The sequence below is a fragment of the Oncorhynchus masou genome, unplaced genomic scaffold (genome assembly GCF_036934945.1).
Source record: "Oncorhynchus masou masou isolate Uvic2021 unplaced genomic scaffold, UVic_Omas_1.1 unplaced_scaffold_810, whole genome shotgun sequence".
NCBI classification, from domain to species: Eukaryota; Metazoa; Chordata; class Actinopteri; order Salmoniformes; family Salmonidae; genus Oncorhynchus; species Oncorhynchus masou.
Genome location: NW_027014573.1, coordinates 202,501 through 227,304, shown reverse-complemented (window position 1 = coordinate 227,304; position 24,804 = coordinate 202,501). Strand labels below are relative to the sequence as shown.

The following is a 24,804-nucleotide window of genomic DNA, read 5'->3' as shown; positions in this document are numbered from 1 at the left end:
ATCTCCTCATCGAGGAGACACACACACACACACACACACACACACACACACACACGTGAATGTGGTGTTTGTTTAATATTGTTTTAGGACTATGAAAATGGACAAAATTATTAGCCTATGGATTATGAAAACAACAAAAACAAATAGGAAAATGGGAGAGGAGAAATGACTAGAGACAGTGTTGTTTAACTCACTGACCAGGACCCATGAGTTCTTCTTACCTTTGTTCAGTAGAAAAGTCTCCCTCTCTAAACAGTATAGGAAGTTCCATAGACCAGTCACTCTTCATGGACACACAGCTGGGAACAGGGGAGGCTGGTCTCTCCTGCTGGATTGGTCTTCAACACAACAGAGACAAACATTACATCTCTCATCTACTCTGAGCTCAGATGGGGAAACATAAGAAGAGTTTCATTCCAAAACGATATATATAACTTTTCAGAAATGTTAGTAAATTAGCTTTTATTGTTTAAAGCATTTCTGAAAGTGTTCACTATTTAAAAAAAAATAGTTTTGTTCACTATTTAATCATGGTATGGGATTGATATGTGCAGATACAGTATGTATTTGTTTAAAATCACTTGATGTCTTCATTTCAGAGCGACAAATAATCATGTTTTTTTTCCGCAAAATGCTGTATATTTGCCTCACTCTCAAATGTTACCGACCGGAATAATGAGGCTATAAGGAGTACCAGTACTGAGTCAATGTGCAGGGTACCAGGTAGTTGAGGTAATAATGAGACTATAAGGAGTACAGTACAGTACTGAGTGCAGGGTACCAGGTAGTTGAGGTAATAATGAGACTATAAGGAGTACCAGTACTGAGTCAATGTGCAGGGTACCAGGTAGTTGAGGTAATAATGAGACTATAAGGAGTACCAGTACTGAGTCAATGTGCAGGGTACCAGGTAGTTGAGGTAATAATGAGACTATAAGGAGTACCAGTACTGAGTCAATGTGCAGGGTACCAGGTAGTTGAGGTAATAATGAGACTATAAGGAGAACCAGTACTGAGTCAATGTGCAGGGTACCAGGTAGTTGGGGTGATAATGAGACTATAAGGAGTACCAGTACTGAGTCAATGTGCAAGGTACCAGGTAGTTGAGGTAATAATGAGACTATAAGGAGAACCAGTACTGAGTCAATGTGCAGGGTACCAGGTAGTTGAGGTAATAATGAGACTATAAGGAAACCAGTACTGAGTCAAAATGAGGATAATGAGATATACCAGTACTGAGTCTACCAGGTAGTTGAGGTAATAATGAGACTATAAGGAGAACCTGAGTCAATGTGAGGTCAATGAGGTGCAGGGAACCAGGTAGTTGATCCAGGGAGTGCAGTAATAATGAGACACACAGGTAGTTGAGGTAATATGACACACACACACACACACACACACACACACACACACACACACACACACACACACACACACACACACACACACACACACAGGAAACATTGTGTCTGTTTGATATTGTTTTAGGACTATTAAAATGGACAAAATTATTAGCCTATGGATTATGAAAACAACAAAAACAAATAGGAAAGTGGGAGAGGAGAAATGACTAGAGACAGTGTTGTTTAACTCACTGACCAGGACCCATGAGTTCTTCTTACCTTTGTTCAGTAGAAAAGTCTCCCTCTCTAAAGTTTAGAGGAGGATCCATAGACTGGTCACTCTTCATGGACACACAGCTGGGAACAGGGGAGGCTGGTCTCTCCTGCTGGATTGGTCTTCAACACAACAGAGACAAACATTACATCTCTCATCTACTCTGAGCTCAGATGGGGAAACATAAGAAGAGTTTCACAAATAGAACTGACTTCCAGACGTTAGTTAATGGCGCGCGAGCAGTGTGTCATTATTAATGACGACATTCATTTAGCGTCGCGAGCGTTGTCGTCAGTCTGTCAGCCCCGCTAAAAGGCTGGTGTCGTTACTCTGCCTTCTCCGGGGGATGTTGAGGTAAATTTACTAACCGGGAGGGTTGAATGATGTAATTTATTAGAGGGCTGGAAGACGCATTCTCGAGGTTGTTTACTCACAATATCAGATATTAAGGTGATTTTTATAATGAATGTATACTGAGGTTGAGGTTCTGACTAGTGATTATTTACCCGGCGTTCAATACCTGCTATTGAGGCGCCCTGAAAATAATATTCAAAAGTTCGGTCCTTGGACACAGACGGGTTAAACACTAAAGTTACCGTCCATCTAGTGAAGAGAGGAGAACCGGACAGAGGTAGACAGCATCCGTCAACGAGAGAGGGAGAAGCCTCACCGGGATTTAACAGGTGGAAGAAACAACCGGGGAGCTCCATCGGTCCACAAGAAATGCAGACAGCCGGTGACGATGTAGTGGTAGCTATGGTAACTAGGATGCTGCTGGTAGAGTAGCTAGCTAGCTTACCGAGCTGTACCGACTAGCTAGGATAACTAGGATGCTGCTGGTAGAGTAGCTAGCTAGCTTACCGAGCTGTACCGACTAGCTAGGATAACTAGGATGCTGCTGGTAGAGTAGCTAGCTAGCTTACCGAGCTGTACCGACTAGCTAGGATAACTAGGATGCTGCTGGTAGAGTAGCTAGCTAGAACCGAGCTGTACCGAAGCTAGGATAACTAGGATGCTGCTGGTAGAGTAGCTAAGCTTAGGGAGCTGTACCGACTAGCTAGGATAACTAAATTGAACAGTAAACTTCCCTGGTTCCTGTGGTTCAAATTGAACATGTAACTTGGTGTTGGAAAGTTAAAAAATGTTTTATTCCCTAAGATCAATCCATTAATAATGTAGACCTACATGCAACAGCGTGGAGTCTTGTGCTTTTGGACAATGATTTATTTATAATAATTATAACATGTGTTGAATCAGGGACATACCATTTATGTCTGCAACATTTTGTCTTCATTTTGGCAGATTCTCAGGTTTTCACCCAGCGGATAAGGACAATATGTTCAAATCAGGGACCGGGAAAAAACCACAAAGTGTCTGATGACTAGGAATTGGTCGTGATTCACATCCTCTAAACATTAACCTTTTGACAGAACTTTAGAGGTATAAATTAAAACCAAAAAAAGTCTATAAGTCCCATAGTGGTCAGCATATATTTAGGACAGGAAGTGATAGCTGCCTTTTTGGCTCTATAAGGAACCTTCTGTTCTAAGAGTGTATAATAATAAACGGTTTTTCTTCTGATTATTTAATTATACATGCAGTGTTATTTCAGTGGTTCTTTGGAGCCACATGTAATTCACATTGTTAAATAATGATCCTAAACTGGGCATGGATTAATAAATTGTGCTTTTGAAGGCATCTATGTGTGATTTGAGTATAACAAGTGAAAATGGTTAATTTTGTCCCCAGATTAAGATATTTGGACCTGTGCTTGTTGCAACATTGTAGGCAACATTGTTGGCAAGGAGTTGAAACCTACTATGCCAAAGATATTTAGAGTTGTTAAATGGAAGAAAGAGTGCTGTTCAACGGAAGTTGTTGTCATTTATATAATGGTTATATTGTCTAAAAGATGCATTAATTATATTAGTCAATGCATTAAGAGCAGGCAATGTGGTTTGTCATAGTGAAAATTCTACCAAATGTCTTCATTGCTATAGTCACTTGTTTTTCCCGGAACCCCTGCAGTACCTCCACAGATAGGATTGAGAACCCTAAAGTACCTCCATAGACCATTTTGAAAACCCATGATTTAGCAGATGCTCTTATCCAGAGTGATTTACAGTAAGTGCATTCATCTTAATTAAGATAGCTATGTGATGCTTATATCCAGTGCCTTGTAGTATTCGGCCCCCTTGAACTTCATGGTCCTTTTGACACATTTTAGGCTTCAAACATAAAGATATAAAACTGTATTTTTTTGTGTGAATCAACAACAAGTGGGACACAATCATGAAGTGGAATGACATTTATTGGATATTTCAAACTTTTTAACAAATCAAAAACTGAAGAATTCATGGTCAAACAGTTTTTATCTTTGATGCTTCATGAAGCCTCAAATTGGCAAAACTAGCAACTGAGCTTCAATGGTCCGAATACTTTCTGCATGGCAATGTATATGCTGCTTGTAGCCTATAACTGATGCTTCATGGTCCATCATATTGCTGCTTGTAGACCCATATAAAATGCTATTAGTCCATCAAATTCTGAGTAACAGGAATGATTCAAGGTCCCATAAGCAACCATTTCTGATTAAAAAACAAATGTGAACATTTTGCTTGTAAATAAACTGATAATCATGATATCAGAAATTGTCATCTCACCTCTTAACTTTGCTGTCATGGTCCCCATATTGACTCATTTTAAGAGCTTCAGGGCCCCCTTCTTTCTCTCCCCAGAGACACTCATTTTAGAGGCAGGGCCCCCCTCCTTTCTCTCCCCAGAGAGACTCATTTTAAAGAACTGACCCCTAAACAGAGATCCAAAATGTTGGTTGTGGTTAATATGGTGACAACTAATTACTGAATGTCAAGTGGTTAACACAGTAATTATTTAATGTTAATTGTTATCATTTATTCATTTTATCTTATTAAACATTTACTAACATACATAGAAACAATCAGATGATTTAATGCATCACATGAAAACGTAGTTGTGACATTTCATCTCCATGGTAACTGTCTGTAATAATAATAAGTCACTGTTTGTTAAGGTAGTTATAGACAGTACAGCAACAATAATAATAATAATAATAAGTCACTGTTTGTTAAGGTAGTTATAGACAGTACAGCAACAATAATAATAATAATAATAATAAGTCACTGTTTGTTAAGGTAGTTATAGACAGTACAGCAACAATAATAATAATAATAATAAGTCACTGTTTGTTAAGGTAGTTATAGACAGTACAGCAACAATAATAATAATAAGTCACTGTTTGTTAAGGTAGTTATAGACAGTACAGCAACAATAATAATAATAATAATAAGTCACTGTTTGTTAAGGTAGTTATAGACAGTACAGCAACAATAACAATAATAATAATACTAATAAGTCACTGTTTGTTAAGGTAGTTATAGACAGTACAGCAACAATAATAATAATAATAATAAGTCACTGTTTGTTAAGGTAGTTCTAGACAGTACAGCAACAATAATAATAATAATAATAAGTCACTGTTTGTTAAGGTAATCTAGACAGTACTTCTTCACAACAATAATAATAATAATAATAAGTCACTGTTTGTTAAGGTAGTTATAGACAGTACAGCAACAATAATAATAATAAGTCACTGTTTGTTAAGGTAGTTATAGACAGTACAGCAACAATAATAATAATACTAATAAGTCACTGTTTGTTAAGGTAGATCTAGACAGTACAGCAACAATAATAATAATAATAATAAGTCACTGTTTGTTAAGGTAGTTATAGACAGTACAGCAACAATAATAATAATAAGTCACTGTTTGTTAAGGTAGTTATAGACAGTACAGCAACAATAATAATAATAATAATAAGTCACTGTTTGTTAAGGTAGTTATAGACAGTACAGCAACAATAATAATAATAATAATAAGTCACTGTTTGTTAAGGTAGATCTAGACAGTACAGCAACAATAATAATAATTATAATAAGTCACTGTTTGTTAAGGTAGTTATAGACAGTACAGCAACAACAATAATAATAATAAGACAGTACAGCAACACAAGGTCATGTCTCACACTTATTTTTATTCATGAAAAGTGGCTATTTATTGTCTTTCAATCTGTTATTTTCTAAACGTATCTGAGAATGTAGACAGAAGGGCTAAAACGGACATGATTGATCTGAGGAGGAAATCATTGATCCATTCAGAAAGGTTTTTTGCAACAAGTAAGATATTTTATATTATGTGGCTGTTCCACTGGATGTCAGAAGGTGAATTCACCAATTTGTAAGTCGCTCTGGATCAACCCCTGAGCGTCTGCTAAATGACTTAAATGTAAATGTAAATCAAAGTAGACTAGGTTATAATGTATAGTAGTGGGTTGTTAGTGATATGTAGATGTTATATTATGTAAAGTAGACTAGGTTATAATGTATAGTCAGTGGGTTGTTAGTGATATGTTATATTATGTAAAGTAGACTAGGTTATAATGTATAGTAGTGGGTTGTTAGTGATATGTTATATTATGTAAAGTAGACTAGGTTATAATGTATAGTAGTGGGTTGTTAGTGATATGTTATATTATGTAAAGTAGACTAGGTTATAATGTATAGTAGTGGGTTGTTAGTGATATGTTATATTATGTAAAGTAGACTAGGTTATAATGTATAGTAGTGGGTTGTTAGTGATATGTTATATTATGTAAAGTAGACTAGGTTATAATGTATAGTAGTGTGTTGTTAGTGATATGTTATATTATGTAAATTAGACTAGGTTATAATGTATAGTAGTGGGTTGTTAGTGATATGTAGATGTTATATTATGTAAAGTAGACTAGGTTATAATGTATAATAGTGGGTTGTTAGTGATATGTAGACGAGAGAATGTACCTCATATAACCTACATATCATAGATGACCAGTCTAAACCTGTTCAGATCAGTTCACATAATGTTATAGTCCTACCAGTAGCAGGACAGAGAATGTACTGTATATAACCTACATATCATAGATGACCAGCCTAAACCTGTTCAGATCAGTTCACATAATGTTATAGTCCTACCAGTAGCAGGACAGAGAATGTACTGTATATAACCTACATATCATAGATGACCAGTCTAAACCTGTTCAGATCAGTTCACATAATGTTATAGTCCCACCAGTAGCAGGACAGAGAATGTACTGTATATAACCTACATATCATAGATGACCAGTCTAAACCTGTTCAGATCAGTTCACAGAGACCATCAGGTTTGTCAGCATGATAAGTGATTATAACTCCAACCTACTCTGACTATTGAATGTCTGACATTGACTAACCTTATAATAGTGTGTAGAAAGTCAAGACCAACGAGAGTTTGCCCATCTTTCCTACATATCAACACATTTATCTGACTTCTAATGTACTGAGAAATATGTGCCACAGTTTCAACAGCCATTTTATAACTGCGTAGGCTACAAACATACTTTTAATTTCATATGAGGAAATCACATAACTTACAGTCACTGGTGCAGCCGCCTGTTTTCTTACAGATGAAGTAGCTTTCATAGGCAACTCATTCAACCAGCCTAAACAACAGTAAATAAAATATGTCAAATCGTCAAAGGAGAATACATGCAAGACAGGTGTTTTGCTACAGATGTAGGATCTTAATTTGAGACAGTTTACTGAAGCAGAAAAATTATGTGGATTATAATGAACATTTTAAAGCGGAAAGTGGAAATGACAAACTTCAGAAGCCTTTTAAAACATCAAATACACTGCAAGTTTTAGTTTTCCTGCAACAGGGTGATCAAAGTCAGATCCTACATCTGTACAGAGATGATGTCTTTATCTGAAAAAGGAAGTTTGAGTTATTAGCAGTGAAGTTGCAACTGTCAGCTGCTGTAAACCTCTGTGATTGGATGTTATAGACCCCAATCTGAACAGTTTCTTCCCCGTGGTTATAGCCTTTAGCTCTATGCTCAGTCTACCTAGTTCAATATATTGTTGTACGTAAACTTTGTGCAAACTCCACCGCCTGTATTCTGTCTCTTAATGTTTTCTTTCACTAGCAGCACCATGTCACCATGTTAAATAATGTGTTCAGATGTAGGATCTTTCCAACTCTGAGGACATGTCATTGTGATGTCATTAGTTACATTTCAACCTGTTGATGAAGGCAACTAGAAGGCTGAACCCAGAAGACAACTCTAAATCAACACTTACTGATATTATCCTAAAATCCTTTCACTCGTATTATTGTGTCTCTTTGTTCAACGAATGTGGGGCAGCCTGTGCTGTTAATATAGTTGAAAACAGCGGGCAGGGAGGTCAACACCCTACGTATTCAACACCCTACGTATTGCACCAATAGGGTTAACCCACATGGTGGGAATTGTTACCTGGCTCACACAAAAGCATGTCTCAGACACCAATGTAGCAAACAGCGGGGCAGGGAAGCGAACCCAGGTTGCATGTGTTAAAGGTGAACAACCTACGCATCGTGCCATTGGCATCAATTGGGTAACTTGGTTGGAATTGTGACGTGGCTCATATAGTGAGGATCACTACACTATAGAGAAACTATGATACAATTACATTATCATATGAAATGTAGAGGATCACTACACTATAGAGGAACTATGATACAATTACATTATCATTTGAAATGTATAGGATCTCTACACTGTAGAGGAACTATGATACAATTACATTATCACATGAAATGTTAAATGTAGTAAAAAATGTACTATAATATATGAATGTTGACATATTGAATTTGACTTGACCACGTCCAGTCAGCTCCATGTTGTGTGATTAAACTGACACCAAGCTGTCTCAGTAGAAGTAGACTGTTAGGAGTGTTTTACTTCCATTCACTATACTAACATTACACCAGACATTTAATTTATCTACTGTTAGGAGTGTTTTACTTCACTATACTAACATTACACCATACATTTAATTTCTCTACTGTTAGGAGTGTTTTACTTCACTATACTAACATTACACCAGACATTTAATTTATCTACTGTTAGGAGTGTTTTACTGTCATTCACTATACTAACATTACACCATACATTTAATTTATCTACTGTTAGGAGTGTTTTACTTCCATTCACTATACAAAAATAACACCATACATTTAATGTCTCTACACACTTTACAATAATCCCTGGGAAGATTTTCACCTTGTAGCCTGAATTCACAACCAGAACATGTCAAGTCATTGAGATATTTTCTGTTCTGTTCTGTATATTCTGATGGGTGAGGTCTGAGCTGGAATGTGAAGCTAACTGAATCTGGCTAACTTTAGAAAACCAGTATATCTAGCTAGTATCATAGTTTACCCCTCAGGCTACAATCAGGTTTCAGCATCAGGCAGCTATCAACATGCCGAGTCGTAGGCTACAACCTGGGTTGTATTCATTAGTTTACCCCACAGCCAACAGTTTTAAAATGTTGCTGTCAAGCCCTGACCACAGAGAGCCCTTGGTTCTCTATGGTGTTGTAGATCAAGGCATGACTCCACAGCCAATAGTTTTAAAATGTTGCATAAACAGTTTACTCTAAACGCTGTACAATGTGACCTAAACAGTTTCTGTTGCCAAATGTTTTGCTACGGTGGGCACTAATGAATACACACAACCTGTTTTCAGGAAGTGTAAGGTATTGTTAGTCTCTCCACAATATCTCTTTCACACAACATACCTTCCTGAGTGAAAAGCGTTAACAGTCGATTAGAAATATAAAATGTTTGTTTGTTGCTTGTTGTGTTTTAAGTCTGTTTTGAGAAGACAAGTCTATAGACCAATGATACAGTACACTCTTAGAATAAAGGGTTCCAAACAAATATTATTTTGCATTCCAGGTAGAACCCTCTGTGGAAAGGGTTCTTCATGGAACCCAAAAGGGTTCTACCTAGTACCAAAAAGGGTTCTACAAAGGGTTATCCTATGGGGACAGCCAAAGAACCCTTTTAGATTCTCGATAGTGTAGGAGTGATCACCCTGGGGCACACAGATGGGCACAGAACAAATTCACCCCACGCATCTAATTAATGTCAAAAGCATTTTAAGGAGAGTAGGACTATTATAACACTGTCCACCAACAATATCATCAACTATATGAATACACATAACAATATCATCAACTATATGAATACACATAACAATATCATCAACTATATGAACACACATAACAACATCATCAACTATATGAATACACACAACAATATCATCAACTATATGAATATAACAACATCATCAACTATATGAATACACATAACAATATCATCAACTATATGAATACACATAACAATATCATCAACTATATGAATACACACAACAATATCATCAACTATATGAATACACATAACAATATCATCAACTATATGAATACACATAACAATATCATCAACTATATGAATACACATAACAATATCATCAACTATATGAATACACATAACAATATCATCAACTATATGAATACACATAACAATATCATCAACTATATGAATACACATAACAATATCATCAACTATATGAATACACATAACAATATCATCAACTATATGAACACACATAACAATATCATCAACTATATGAACACACATAACAATTTCATCAACTATATGAATACACATAACAATATCATCAACTATATGAATACACATAACAATATCATCAACTACATTAATACACATTACAATCGTCGTCTTACCTTTTATCTCTCAATAGAAACAGAGTCTGAATGATCATCGGGTCGTCAAAAGTTAGTTTCATTTGCTCTGCTCATTTACATATCAGGTTCTGCCTGTTCTCTCCCCCTCTCTCTTTACAGATTTTACAATGTGTCTTGGCATACATTCTACAACTGTATACAATTCTATACTTTACAATTGGCTTTACTAAGGTTTGTATCATTCACAACTAAAATTGCTAAATAATTGTTTCACATGATCACTTGTATGGTCTACATAGACACTTCATATGTGCACTCGCTCTGGAATGAGACAAATATTATTGTTATTTAATTCTAAATTCAATTATATTCTTCTTACTATAAAATCATATAATATCAAACAATGGCACAGGACTTATAAGCATATCTTGTCTGCTAAATGAACAAGACGACAGCCTATGGCATGGCGCAGATAACATTCAGTAGGCCAACTCATATTCTGTTCTTCTGAAATACATGTTTATTTAGATCTGCCTAAAATAAACAATGGATTTATTGTGATGGTGTGTATTTAACTAATTTATAATTTAAAGAAAATGTAGATATTAAAACTCATCAGCGGCTTGTATGTTAATGCTAATTAACGGTCATTTGCCTTGAGACCAACAGTCTTTTGCATGACAATAAATGGCTGACAGTCACAGCTCCAGGTCTGTGTCTGGGTCTCCTACATTTTTATAATTTTTTATATTTCACCTTTATTTAACCAGGTAGGCTAGTTGAGAACAAGTTCTCATTTGCAACTGCGACCTGGCCAAGATAAAGCATAGCAGTGTGAACAGACAACACAGAGTTACACATGGAGTAAACAATAAACAAGTCAATAAGACAGTGGAAAAAAAGAGAGTCTATATACATTGTGTGCAAAAGGCATGAGGAGGTTGTCAAATAATTACAATTTTGCAGATTAACACTGGAGTGATAAATGATCAGATGGTCATGTACAGGTAGAGATATTGGTGTGCAAAAGAGCAGAAAAGTAAATAAATAAAAACAGTATGGGGATGAGGTTGGTAAAATTGGGTGGGCTATTTACCGATAGACTATGTACCACTGCAGCGATCGGTTAACTGCTCAGATAGCTGATGTTTGAAGTTGGTGGTGGAGATAAAAGTCTCCCTCAATTCGTTCCAGTCACAGGCAGCAGAGAACTGGAACAAAAGCGGCCAAATGAGGTGTTGGCTTTAGGGATGATCAGTGAGATACACCTGCTGGAGCGCGTGCTACGGGTGGGTGTTGCCATCGTGACCAATGAACTGAGATAAGGCGGAGCTTTACCTAGCATGGACTTGTAGATGACCTGGAACCAGTGGGTCTGGCGACGAATATGTAGCGAGGGCCAGCCAACTAGAGAATACAGGTTGTACTGGTGGGTGGTATAAGGTGCTTTAGTGACAAAACGGATGGCACTGTGATAAACTGCATCCAGTTTGCTGAGTAGAGTGTTGGAAGCTATTTTGTAGATGACGTCGCCGAAGTCTAGGATCGGTAGGATAGTCAGTTTTACTAGGGTAAGTTTGGCGGCGTGAGTGAAGGAGGCTTTGTTGCGGAATAGAAAGCCGACTCTTGATTTGATTTTCGATTGGAGATGTTTGATATGAGTCTGGAAGGAGAGTTTACAGTCTAGCCAGACACCTAGGTACTTATAGATGTCCACGTATTCAAGGTCAGAACCATCCAGGGTGGTGATGCTCGTCGGGCATGCGGGTGCAGGCAGCAAACGGTTGAAAAGCATGCATTTGGATTTACTAGCGTTTAAGAGCAGTTGGAGGCCACGGAAGGAGTGTTGTATGGCATTGAAGCTCGTTTGGAGGTTAGATAGCACAGTGTCCAAGGACGGGCCGGAAGTATACAGAATGGTGCCGCCTGCGTAGAGGTGGATCAGGGAATCGCCCGCAGCAAGAGCAACATCATTGATATATACAGAGAAAAGAGTCGGCCCGAGAATTGCACCCTGTGGCACCCCCATAGAGACTGCCAGAGGACCGGACAGCATGCCCTCCGATTTGACACACTGAACTCTGTCTGCAAAGTAGTTGGTGAACCAGGCAAGGAAGTCATCAGAAAAACTGAGCCTACTGAGTCTGACGATAAGAAAATGGTGATTGACAGAGTCAAATGCCTTGGCAAGGTCGATGAAGACGGCTGCACAGTACTGTCATAACCTACACAGCTCCAGGTCTGTGTCTGGGTCTCCTACATCATGACCTCCACAGCTCCAGGTCTGTGTCTGGGTCTCCTACATCATGACCTCCACAGCTCTAGGTCTGTGTCTGGGTCTCCTACATCATGACCACAGCTCCAGGTCTGTGTCTGGGTCTCCTACATCATGACCTCCACAGCACCAGGTCTGTGTCTGGGTCTCCTACATCATGACCTCCACAGCTCCAGGTCTGTGTCTGGGTCTCCTACATCATGACCTCCACAGCTCCAGGTCTGTGTCTGGGTCTCCTACATCATGACCTCCACAGCTCCAGGTCTGTGTCTGGGTCTCCTACATCATGACCTCCACAGCTCTAGGTCTGTGTCTGGGTCTCCTACATCATGACCTCCACAGCTCTAGGTCTGTGTCTGGGTCTCCTACATCATGACCTCCACAGCTCTAGGTCTGTGTCTGGGTCTCCTACATCATGACCTCCACAGCTCCAGGTCTGTGTCTGGGTCTCCTACATCATGACCTCCACAGCTCTAGGTCTGTGTCTGGGTCTCCTACATCATGACCTCCACAGCTCCAGGTCTGTGTCTGGGTCTCCTACATCATGACCTCCACAGCTCCATGTCTGTGTCTGGGTCTCCTACATCATGACCTCCACAGCACCAGGTCTGTGTCTGGGTCTCCTACATCATGACCTCCACAGTTCTAGGTCTGTGTCTGGGTCTCCTACATCATGACCTCCACAGCTCTAGGTCTGTGTCTGGGTCTCCTACATCATGACCTCCACAGCTCTAGGTCTGTGTCTGGGTCTCCTACATCATGACCTCCACAGCTCTAGGTCTGTGTCTGGGCCTATTACATCATGACCTCCACAGCTCCAGGTCTGTGTCTGGGTCTCCTACATCATGACCTCCACAGCTCCAGGTCTGTGTCTGGGTCTCCTACATCATGACCTCCACAGCTCCAGGTCTGTGTCTGGGTCTCATACATCATGACCTCCACAGCTCCAGGTCTGTGTCTGGGTCTCCTACATCATGACCTCCACAGCTTCAGGTCATGACCTCCACAGCTCCAGGTCTGTGTCTGGGTCTCCTTCATAATGACCTCCACAGCTCTAGGTCTGTGTCTGGGTCTCCTACATCATGACCTCCACAGCTCCAGGTCTGTGTCTGGGTCTCCTGCACCATGACCTCCACAGCTTCAGGTCTGTGTCTGGGTCTCCTTCATAATGACCTCCACAGCTTCAGGTCTGTGTCTGGGTCTCCTACATCATGACCTCCACAGCTCCAGGTCTGTGTCGGTGTCTCCTACATCATGACCTCCACAGCCCCTGGTCTGTGTCTGGGTCTCCTACATCATCCTCTTCACTACCATTTCCTACTGGCTGCTGCTGTTCTAAGTGCTTCAATGGCCTGCTGTTGTCATCTGTCCTGATTGGCTCATCTGAAAGGTAGAGGACATTAGTTAGTTTTAAAGGGAGACTGCACTTCCTGATTTGGCCTCATTTTAGATTTCGTTCATTAAGAAATGCTCGTCTCAAGTGTGTTCGCAGGTTTGCTAAATATTTTGCCAATTAGCTTCCGCTTTGACTTTGGATACCCTATCTCCGGGGCTAGTGAGGGACCGTCAATAAATTACACCATGTAAATGAGACAATAGTTTAATGTTTCACACTTTTTAGTTTTCATGAAATGCTTTCAATATTTCAAAATGCATATTATAAATGTATAGTTTGTTTGAGGTTTTAAATTCGTTGACATTTGGAGCTATTTGAATTTTAACATATTGTCCCATGTACATTGTGTAATTTACAGACGGTTCCGAACTAGCCCAATAGGGATTTCCAAAGTCAAACTAAATTTACCACAAGCATTACGATTGGTTAGTGTGCAGCTGTACTACTAATTGATGATGATGTGTGCTGCCAGCTGTACTTCTAATTGATGATGATGATGATGTGTGCTGTCAGCTGTACTTCTAATTGATGATGATGATGTGTGCTGCCAGCTGTACTTCTAATTGATGATGATGATGTGTGCTGCCAGCTGTACTTCTAATTGATGATGATGATGATGTGTGCTGCCAGCTGTACTTCTAATTGATGATGATGATGTGTGCTGCCAGCTGTACTTCTAATTGATGATGATGATGTGTGCTGCCAGCTGTACTTCTAATTTGATGATGATGTGTGCTGTCATCTGTACTTCTAATTGATGATGATGATGTGTGCTGTCAGATGTACTTCTAATTGATGATGATGATGATGTGTGCTGTCAGCTGTACTTCTAATTGATGATGATGATGTGTGCTGTCAGATGTACTTCAAATTGATGATGATGATGTGTGATGTCAGCTGTACTTCTAATTGATGATGATGATGTGTGATGTCAGCTGTACTTCTAATTGATGATGATGATGTGTGATGTCAGCTGTACTTCTAATTGATGATGATGATGATGTGTGCTGACAGCTCTACTTCTAATTGATGATGATGATGTGTGCTGCCAGCTGTACTTCTAATTGATGATGTGTGCTGCCAGCTCTACTTCTAATTGATGATGATGATGATGTGTGCTGTCAGCTGTACTTCAAATTGATGATGATGTGTGCTGCCAGCTGTACTTCTAATTGATGATGATGATGATGTGTGCTGCCAGCTGTACTTCTAATTGATGATGATGATGTGTGCTGCCAGCTGTACTTCTAATTGATGATGATGATGTGTGCTGCCAGCTGTACTTCTAATTGATGATGATGATGATGTGTGCTGCCAGCTGTACTTCTAATTTGATGATGATGTGTGCTGCCAGTTGTACTTCTAATTGATGATGATGATGTGTGCTGCCAGCTGTACTTCTAATTGATGATGATGATGATGTGTGCTGTCAGCTGTACTTCTAATTGATGATGATGATGTGTGCTGCCAGCTGTACTTCTAATTGATGATGATGATGCGTGCTGCCAGCTGTACTTCTAATTGATGATGATGATGATGTGTGCTGCCAGCTGTACTTCTAATTGATGATGATGATGATGTGTGCTGCCAGCTGTACTTCTAATTGATGATGATGATGTGTGCTGCCAGCTGTACTTCTAATTTGATGATGATGTGTGCTGTCATCTGTACTTCTAATTGATGATGATGATGTGTGCTGTCAGATGTACTTCTAATTGATGATGATGATGATGTGTGCTGTCAGCTGTACTTCTAATTGATGATGATGATGTGTGCTGTCAGATGTACTTCAAATTGATGATGATGATGATGTGTGCTGTCAGCTGTACTTCTAATTGATGATGATGATGATGTGTGCTGACAGCTCTACTTCTAATTGATGATGATGATGTGTGCTGCCAGCTGTACTTCTAATTGATGATGTGTGCTGCCAGCTCTACTTCTAATTGATGATGATGATGATGTGTGCTGTCAGCTGTACTTCAAATTGATGATGATGTGTGCTGCCAGCTGTACTTCTAATTGATGATGATGATGATGTGTGCTGCCAGCTGTACTTCTAATTGATGATGATGATGTGTGCTGCCAGCTGTACTTCTAATTGATGATGATGATGTGTGCTGCCAGCTGTACTTCTAATTGATGATGATGATGATGTGTGCTGCCAGCTGTACTTCTAATTTGATGATGATGTGTGCTGCCAGTTGTACTTCTAATTGATGATGATGATGTGTGCTGTCAGATGTACTTCTAATAGATGATAATGATGATGTGTGCTGTCAGCTGTACTTCTAATTGATGATGATGATGTGTGCTGTCAGATGTACTTCAAATTGATGATGATGATGATGTGTGCTGTCAGCTGTACTTCTAATTGATGATGATGATGTGTGCTGCCAGCTCTACTTCTACTTGATGATGATGATGTGTGCTGCCAGCTGTACTTCTAATTGATGATGATGTGTGCTGCCAGCTGTACTTCTAATTGATGATGATGATGATGATGTGTGCTGCCAGTTGTACTTCAAATTGATGATGATGTGTGCTGCCAGCTGTACTTCTAATTGATGATGATGATGATGTGTGCTGCCAGCTGTACTTCTAATTTGATGATGATGTGTGCTGTCATCTGTACTTCTAATTGATGATGATGATGATGTGTGCTGCCAGCTGTACTTCAAATTGATGATGATGTGTGCTGCCAGCTGTACTTCTAATTGATGATGATGATGATGTGTGCTGCCAGCTGTACTTCTAATTTGATGATGATGTGTGCTGTCATCTGTACTTCTAATTGATGATGATGATGATGTGTGCTGCCAGTTGTACTTCTAATTGATGATGATGTGTGATGTCAGCTGTACTTCTAATTGATGATGATGATGATGATGTGTGCTGCCAGCTGTACTTCTAATTGATGATGATAATGTGTCTGATGTATTGTTGTCTCTACCTTCTTGCCCTTTGTGGTGTTGTCTGAAGTATTGTTGTCTCTACCTTCTTGCCCTTTGTGGTGTTGTCTGATGTATTGTTGTCTCTACCTTCTTTCCCTTTGTGCTGTTGTCTGATGTATTGTTGTCTCTACCTTCTTGCCCTTTGTGGTGTTGACTGTGCCCAATAATGTTTGTACCATGTTTTTGTGCTGCTACGATGTTGTGCTGCTACCATGTTGTTGTTATGTTGTATTGCCACCATGCTGTGTTGTCATGTGCTGCTGCCTGGCTATGTTGTTGTCTTCGGTCTCTCTTTATGTAGTGTTGTGTTGCTGCCTGGCTATGTTGTTGTCTTTAGGTCTCTCTTTATGTAGTGTTGTGTTGCTACCATGTTGTTGTTATGTTGTATTGCCACAATGCTGTGTTGTCATGTGCTGCTGCCTGGCTATGTTGTTGTCTTCGGTCTCTCTTTATGTAGTGTTGTGTTGCTGCCATGCTGTGTTGTTGTCTTTAGGTCTCTCTTTATGTAGTGTTGTGTTGCTGCCATGCTGTGTTGTTGTCTTTAGGTCTCTCTTTATGTAGTTTTGTGTTGCTGCCATGCTGTGTTGTTGTCTTTCGGTCTCTCTTTATGTAGTGTTGTGTTGCTGCCATGCTGTGTTGCTGTCTTTAGGTCTCTCTTTATGTAGTGTTGTGTTGTCTCTCTTTATGTTGTGTTGTGTTGCTGCCATGCTGTGTTGTTGTCTTTAGGTCTCTCGTTATGTAGTGTTGTCTTAGGTCTCTCTTTATGTAGTGTTGTGTTGCTGCCATGCTGTGTTGTTGTCTTTAGGTTTCTCTTTATGTAGTGTTGTGTTGTCTCTCTTGTTGTGATGTGTGTTTTGTCTATATCTTTCATTCCCAGCCCCTGTCCCTGCAGGAGGCCTTTTGCCTTTAAAGGTTAAACTATATATACATGTGTATGTATATACTATATACAGTATATTATACTCTATTGGCAGATGTGCTTTGGAACTATCCAAATAAAGTGAAACACAAGTTGAGCTTCGTTGACAGTCTACAGACTATCGACCTCACATTCAACTATGTATCAACTGATGAACACTTTAGTTTTCCCTCTGTAGATATGTTTTGGGACGATCCATATAAAGACTGTTTATTTAAGTTAATATGCAGTAATCACTCAGCACATCCACAATCTGTAACTGTTGTTGGGATGAATGAAATGGCCATTTTAGGACACAGGAGCAGATGGAGAAATGCACCAAGAGGGAAACAAACTGTCACTACATTTAAACGTGTCTTTCCTGTTGGGAAACAAACTGTCACTATATTTAAACTTGTCTTTCCTGTTGGGAAACAAACTGTCACTATATTTAAACTTGTCTTTCCTGTTGGGAAACAAACTGTCACTATATTTAAACGTGTCTTTCCTGTTGGGAAACAAACTGTCACTATATTTAAACTTGTCTTTCATGTTGGTGATGAAGAAACGCATCAGAGGCATAGTTTTAAATTTGAATGAACCCCTTAGAGTCTGGGTCAAAGCATAGAACATTGACCCAGTCCTCACGCTCCTCCCCAGTCATCCTGGTGTAGAGGCTGGAGTGGGACCTCTAGAACATTGACCCAGTCCTCACGCTCCTCCTCAGTCATCCAGGTGTAGAGGCTGGAGTGGTACCTCTAGAACATTGATCCAGTCCTCACGCTCCTCCTCAGTCATCCTGGTGAAGAGGCTGGAGTGGGACCTCGAGAACATTGACCCAGTCCTCACACTCCTCCTCAGTCATCCTGGTGTAGAGGCTGGAGTGGGACCTCTAGAACATTGACCCAGTCCTCACACTCCTCCTCAGTCATCCAGGTGTAGAGGCTGGAGTGGGACCTCTAGAACATTGACCCAGTCCTCACGCTCCTCCTCAGTCATCCCGGTGAAGAGGCTGGAGTGGGACCTCTAGAACATTGACCCAGTCCTCACACTCCTCCTCAGTCATCCTGGTGAAGCGGCTGGAGTGGGACCTCTAGAACATTGACCCAGTCCTCACACTCCTCCTCAGTCATCCTGGTGAAGCGGCTGGAGTGGGACCTCTAGAACATTGACCCAGTCCTCCTCAGTCATCCAGGTGAAGAGAATGGAGTGGGACCTCTAGAATATTGACCCAGTCCTCACACTCCTCCTCAGGCATCCTGGTGAAGAGGCTGGAGTGGGACCTCTAGAACATTGACTCAGTCCTCCTCAGTCATCCAGGTGAAGAGGCTGCAGTTGGACCTCTAGAACATTGACCCAGTCCTCCTCAGTCATCCAGGTGAAGAGGCTGCAGTTGGACCTCTAGAACATTGACCCAGTCCTCACACTCCTCCTCAGTCATCCTGGTGAAGAGGCTGCAGTGGGACCTCTAGAACATTGACTCAGTCCTCACACTCCTCCTCAGTCATCCAGGTGAAGAGGCTGGAGTGGGACCTCTAGAACATTGACCCAGTCCTCACACTCCTCCTCAGTCATCCTGGTGAAGAGGCTGCAGTTGGACCTCTAGAACATTGACCCAGTCCTCACACTCCTCCTCAGTCATCCAGGTGAAGAGGCTGGAGTGGGACCTCTAGAACATTGACCCAGTCCTCACACTCCTCCTCAGTCATCCAGGTGAAGAGGCTGGAGTTGGACCTCTAGAACATTGACCCAGTCCTCACGCTCCTCCTCAGTCATCCTGGTGAAGAGGCTGCAGTGGGACCTCTAGAACATTGACTCAGTCCTCACGATCCTCTTCAATCATCCAGGTGAAGAGGCTGCAGTTGGACCTCTAGAACATTGACTCAGTCCTCACGATCCTCTTCAGTCATCCAGGTGAAGAGGCTGCAGTTGGACCTCTAGAACATTGACTCAGTCCTCACACTCCTCCTCAGTCATCCAGGTGAAGAGGCTGCAGTTGGACCTCTAGAACATTGACCCAGTCCTCCTCAGTAATCCAGGTGAAGAGGCTGCAGTTGGACCTCTAGAACATTGACCCACTCCTCCTCAGTAATCCAGGTGAAGAGGCTGCAGTTGGACCTCTAGACACGCAGATAAACACACACACATATTCACAGGTACTTTACAGGTCAGTGATTGGAATGGAAGATGGGTTAGAAGAGGCAGAATGGTCCAGGGGCTATAGAGACAGAATGGACCAAGGACTATAGAGACAGAATGGTCCAGGGACTATAGAGACAGAATGGTACAGGGGCTAAAGAGACAGAATGGACCAAGGACTATAGAGACAGAATGGTCCAGGGACTATAGAGACAGAATGGTACAGGGGCTAAAGAGACAGAATGGTCATGGGACTATAGAGACAGAATGGTACAGGGACTATAGAGACAGAATGGACCAAGGACTATAGAGACAGAATGGTCAAGGGACTATAGAGACAGAATGGTCCAGGGACTATAGAGACAGAATGGTCCAGGGACTATAGAGACAGAATGGACCAAGGACTATAGAGACAGAATGGTCCAGGGACTATAGAGACAGAATGGTACAGGGGCTAAAGAGACAGAATGGACCAAGGACTATAGAGACAGAATGGTCCAAGGACTATAGAGACAGAATGGTACAGGGGCTAAAGAGACAGAATGGTCCAGGGACTATAGAGACAGAATGGTCCAAGGACTATAGAGACAGAATGGACCAAGGACTATAGAGACAGAATGGTCCAGGGACTATAGAGACAGAATGGTCCAGGGACTATAGAGACAGAATGGTTCAGGGACAATAGAGACAGAATGGACCAGGGACAATAGAGACAGAATGGTCCAGGGACAATAGAGACAGAATGGTCCAGGGACTGTAGAGACAGAATGGTACAGGAACTATAGAGACAGAATAGTCGTCCAGGGACTATAGAGACAGAATGGTGCAGGGACTATAGAGACAGAATGGTACAGGAACTACAGAGACAGAATGGTCCAAGGACTGTAGAGACAGTTCTGTGAGAAGAGGCAGAATGGTCCAGGGACTATAGAGACAGAATGGTCCAGGGACTGTAGAGACAGTTCTGTGAGAAGAGACAGAATGTTCCAGGGACAATAGAGACAGAATGGTCGAGGGACTGTAGAGACAGAATGGACCAGGGACAATAGAGACAGAATGGACCAGGGACAATAGAGACAGAATGGTCCAGGGACAATAGAGACAGAATGGTCCAGGGACTGTAGAGACAGAATGTTCCAGGGACTGTAGAGACAGAATGGACCAGGGACAATAGAGACAGAATGGTCCAGTGACTGTAGAGACAGAATGGACCAAGGACTATAGAGACAGAATGGACCAGGGACTATAGAGACAGAATGGTACAGGGACTATAGAGACAGAATAGACAGGGACTATAGAGACAGAATGGAACAGGGACTATAGAGACAGAATGGTCCAGGGGCTATAGAGACAGAATGGACCAGGGACTATAGAGACAGAATGGTCCAGGGGCTATAGAGACAGAATGGTACAGGGACTATAGAGACAGAATGGTACAGGGACTACAGAGACAGAATGGTTCAGGTCCAGGGACTATAGAGACAGAATGGTACAGGGACTATAGAGACAGAATGGTACAGGGACTATAGATACAGAATGGTCCAGGGACTATAGAGACAGAATGGTACAGGGACTATAGAGACAGAATGGTACAGGGACTATAGAGACAGAATGGAACAGGGACTATAGAGACAGAATGGTCCAGGGACTATAGAGACAGAATGGTCCAGGGACTATAGAGACAGAATGGTCCAGGGGCTATAGAGACAGAATGGTCCAGGGGCTATAGAGACAGAATGGCCCAGGGACTATAGAGACAGAATGGTCCAGGGGCTATAGAGACAGAATGGTACAGGGACTACAGAGACAGAATGGTTCAGGTCCAGGGACTATAGAGACAGAATGGTACAGGGACTATAGAGACGGAATGGTACAGGGACTATAGAGACATAATGGTCCAGGGACTATAGAGACAGAATGGTACAGGGACTATAGAGACAGAATGGTACAGGGACTATAGAGACAGAATGGTACAGGGACTATAGAGACAGAATGGTACAGGTCCAGGGACTGTAGAGACAGAATGGTACAGGGACTATAGAGACAGAATGGTCCAGGGACTATAGAGACAGAATGGTCCAGGGGCTATAGAGACAGAATGGTCCAGGGGCTATAGAGACAGAATGGTACAGGGACTACAGAGACAGAATGGTTCAGGTCCAGGGACTGTAGAGACAGAATGGTACAGGGACTATAGAGACAGAATGGTCCAGGGACTATAGAGACAGAATGGTTCAGGTCCAGGGACTGTAAAGACAGAATGGTACAGGGAATATAGAGACAGAATGGTCTAGGGACTATAGAGACAGAATGGTACAGGGACTATTGAGACAGAATGGTTCAGGTCCAGGGACTATAGAGACAGAATGGTACAGGGACTATAGAGACGGAATGGTACAGGGACTATAGAGACAGAATTGTCCAGGGACTATAGAGACAGAATGGTACAGGGACTATAGAGACAGAATTGTCCATGGACTATAGAGACAGAATGGTACAGGGACTATAGAGACAGAATGGTCCAGGGACTATAGAGACAGAATGGTCCAGGGACTATAGAGACAGAATGTTACAGGGACCATAGACAGAATGGTACGGGGACTATAGAGACAGAATGGTACAGGGACTATAGAGACAGAATGGACCAGGGACTACAGAGAGAGAATGGACCAGGGACTATAGAGACAGAATGGTACAGGGACTATAGAGACAGAATGGTACAGGGACTATAGAGACATAATGGTACAGGGACTATAGAGACAGAATGGTACAGGGACTATAGAGACAGAATGGTTCAGGTCCAGGGACTATAGATACAGAATGGTACAGGGACTATAGAGACAGAATGGTCCAGGGGCTATAGAGACAGAATGGTCCAGGGACTATAGAGACAGAATGGTCCAGGGACTATAGAGACAGAATGTTACAGGGACTATAGACAGAATGGTACAGGGACTATAGAGACAGAATGGTCCAGGGACTATAGAGACAGAATGGTCCAGGGACTATAGAGACAGAATGGTACAGGGACTACAGAGAGAGAATGGACCAGGGACTATAGAGACAGAATGGTACAGGGACTATAGAGACAGAATGGGCCAGGGACTATAGAGACAGAATGGTGAAGGGACTATAGAGACAGAATGGACCAGGGACTACAGAGAGAGAATGGACCAGGGACTATAGAGACAGAATGGTACAGGGACTATAGAGACAGAATGGTACAGGGACTACAGAGAGAGAATGGACCAGGGACTATAGAGACAGAATGTTACAGGGACTATAGAGACAGAATGGTACAGGGACTGTAGAGACAGAATGGACCAGGGACTATAGGCAGAATGGTCCAGGGACTATAGAGACAGAATGGTCCAGGGACTATAGGGACAGAATGGTACAGGGACTATAGAGACAGAATGGTCCAGGGACTATAGAGACAGAATGGTACAGGGACTATAGAGACAGAATGGTACAGGGACTACAGAGAGAGAATGGTCCAGGGACTATAGAGACAGAATGGTACAGGGACTATAGAGACAGAATGGACCAGGGACTATAGGCAGAATGGTCCAGTGACTATGGAGACAGAATGGTCCAGGGACTATAGGGACAGAATGGTACAGGGACTATAGAGACAGAATGGGCCAGGGACTATAGAGACAGAATGGTACAGGGACTATAGAGACAGAATGGACCAGGGACTACAGAGACAGAATGGTACAGGTGCTATAGAGACAGAATGGTCCAGGGGCTATAGAGACAGAATGGTCCAGGGACTATAGAGACTATCTTGGCCAGGTCGCAATTGTAAATGAGAACTTGTTCTCAGCTTGCCTACCTGGTGAAATAAAGGTGAAATAAAAATAAAATAAAAATTGGTGGAGTCCTCTCTCTCATTGTTGGAGAGGAGTTAGAAATAGAATGTTTCCTCTCTCATTGGTGGAGAGGAGGTAGAAGAGAATGTTTCCTCTCTCATTGGTGGAGAGGAGTTAGAAACAGAATGTTTCCTCTCTCATTGGTGGAGAGGAGTTAGAAATAGAATGTTTCCTCTCTCATTGGTGGAGAGGAGGTAGAAACAGAATGTTTCCTCTCTCATTGGTGGAGAGGAGGTAGAACAGAATGTTCCCTCTCTCATTGGTGGAGAGGAGGTAGAAACAGAATGTTTCCTCTCTCATTGGTGGAGAGGAGTTAGAAATAGAATGTTTCCTCTCTCATTGGTGGAGAGGAGTTAGAAACAGAATGTTTCCTCTCTCATTGGTGGAGAGGAGGTAGAACAGAATGTTTCCTCTCTCATTGGTGGAGAGGAGGTAGAACAGAATGTTTCCTCTCTCATTGGTGGAGAGGAGGTAGAACAGAATGTTTCTCTCTCATTGGTGGAGAGGAGGTAGAACAGAATGTTTCCTCTCTCATTGGTGGAGAGGAGGTAGAACAGAATGTTTCCTCTCTCATTGGTGGAGAGGAGGTAGAACAGAATGTTTCCTCTCTCATTGGGTGAGAGGAGGTAGAACAGAATGTTCCCTCTCTCATTGGTGGAGAGGAGGTAGTCACAGAATGTTTCCTCTCTCATTGGTGGGTTACAGTATATATTAATAGCTTTTTTAATTTTTCATCTTTCCCTCCATATCCATTGACATATTCACATATTCCTTCACTTTCTCTCTTCCTCTCCCTCTTCTCTCCTCCACCCTCCATCAATCTTCTTCTCTCCTTCTCCCCCTCTTCTCTTCTCCTCCCTCCATCAATCTTCTTCACTCCTTCTCTTTTCCTCTCCCTCTTCTCTCCTCCTCCCTCCATCAATCTTCTTCTCTCCTTCTCCCCCTCTTCTCTTCTCCTCCCTCCATCAATCTTCTTCACTCCTCCTCTCTTCCTCTCCCT

General features: G+C 41.4%; 2 protein-coding genes and 1 long non-coding RNA gene across 3 annotated transcripts in view; 1 reads left to right on the top strand and 2 right to left on the bottom strand.

Moving 5' to 3' along the window:
• LOC135537539 (NLR family CARD domain-containing protein 3-like) overlaps positions 1-24,804 on the top strand; it is a 224,663-nt gene that overhangs the window by 80,244 nt on the left and 119,615 nt on the right. The window lies entirely within an intron of this gene.
• Positions 1-24,804, bottom strand: part of LOC135537540 (uncharacterized) — a 99,005-nt gene that overhangs the window by 10,236 nt on the left and 63,965 nt on the right. The window contains exons 12-14 of the mRNA XM_064963676.1: positions 13,802-13,925; positions 1,623-1,739; positions 222-338 (exon numbers count right to left, since the gene is read on the bottom strand). Of these exons, the coding sequence (XP_064819748.1) occupies positions 222-338; positions 1,623-1,739; positions 13,802-13,925 (358 nt within the window). The remainder of the gene's footprint in view (positions 1-221; positions 339-1,622; positions 1,740-13,801; positions 13,926-24,804) is intronic.
• Positions 4,338-10,403, bottom strand: LOC135537542 (uncharacterized). Its single transcript, XR_010455249.1, has 3 exons — positions 10,307-10,403; positions 7,103-7,170; positions 4,338-4,426 (listed from the first exon to the last, which is right to left on the bottom strand). It is a non-coding gene; the product is annotated as an uncharacterized LOC135537542 (long non-coding RNA).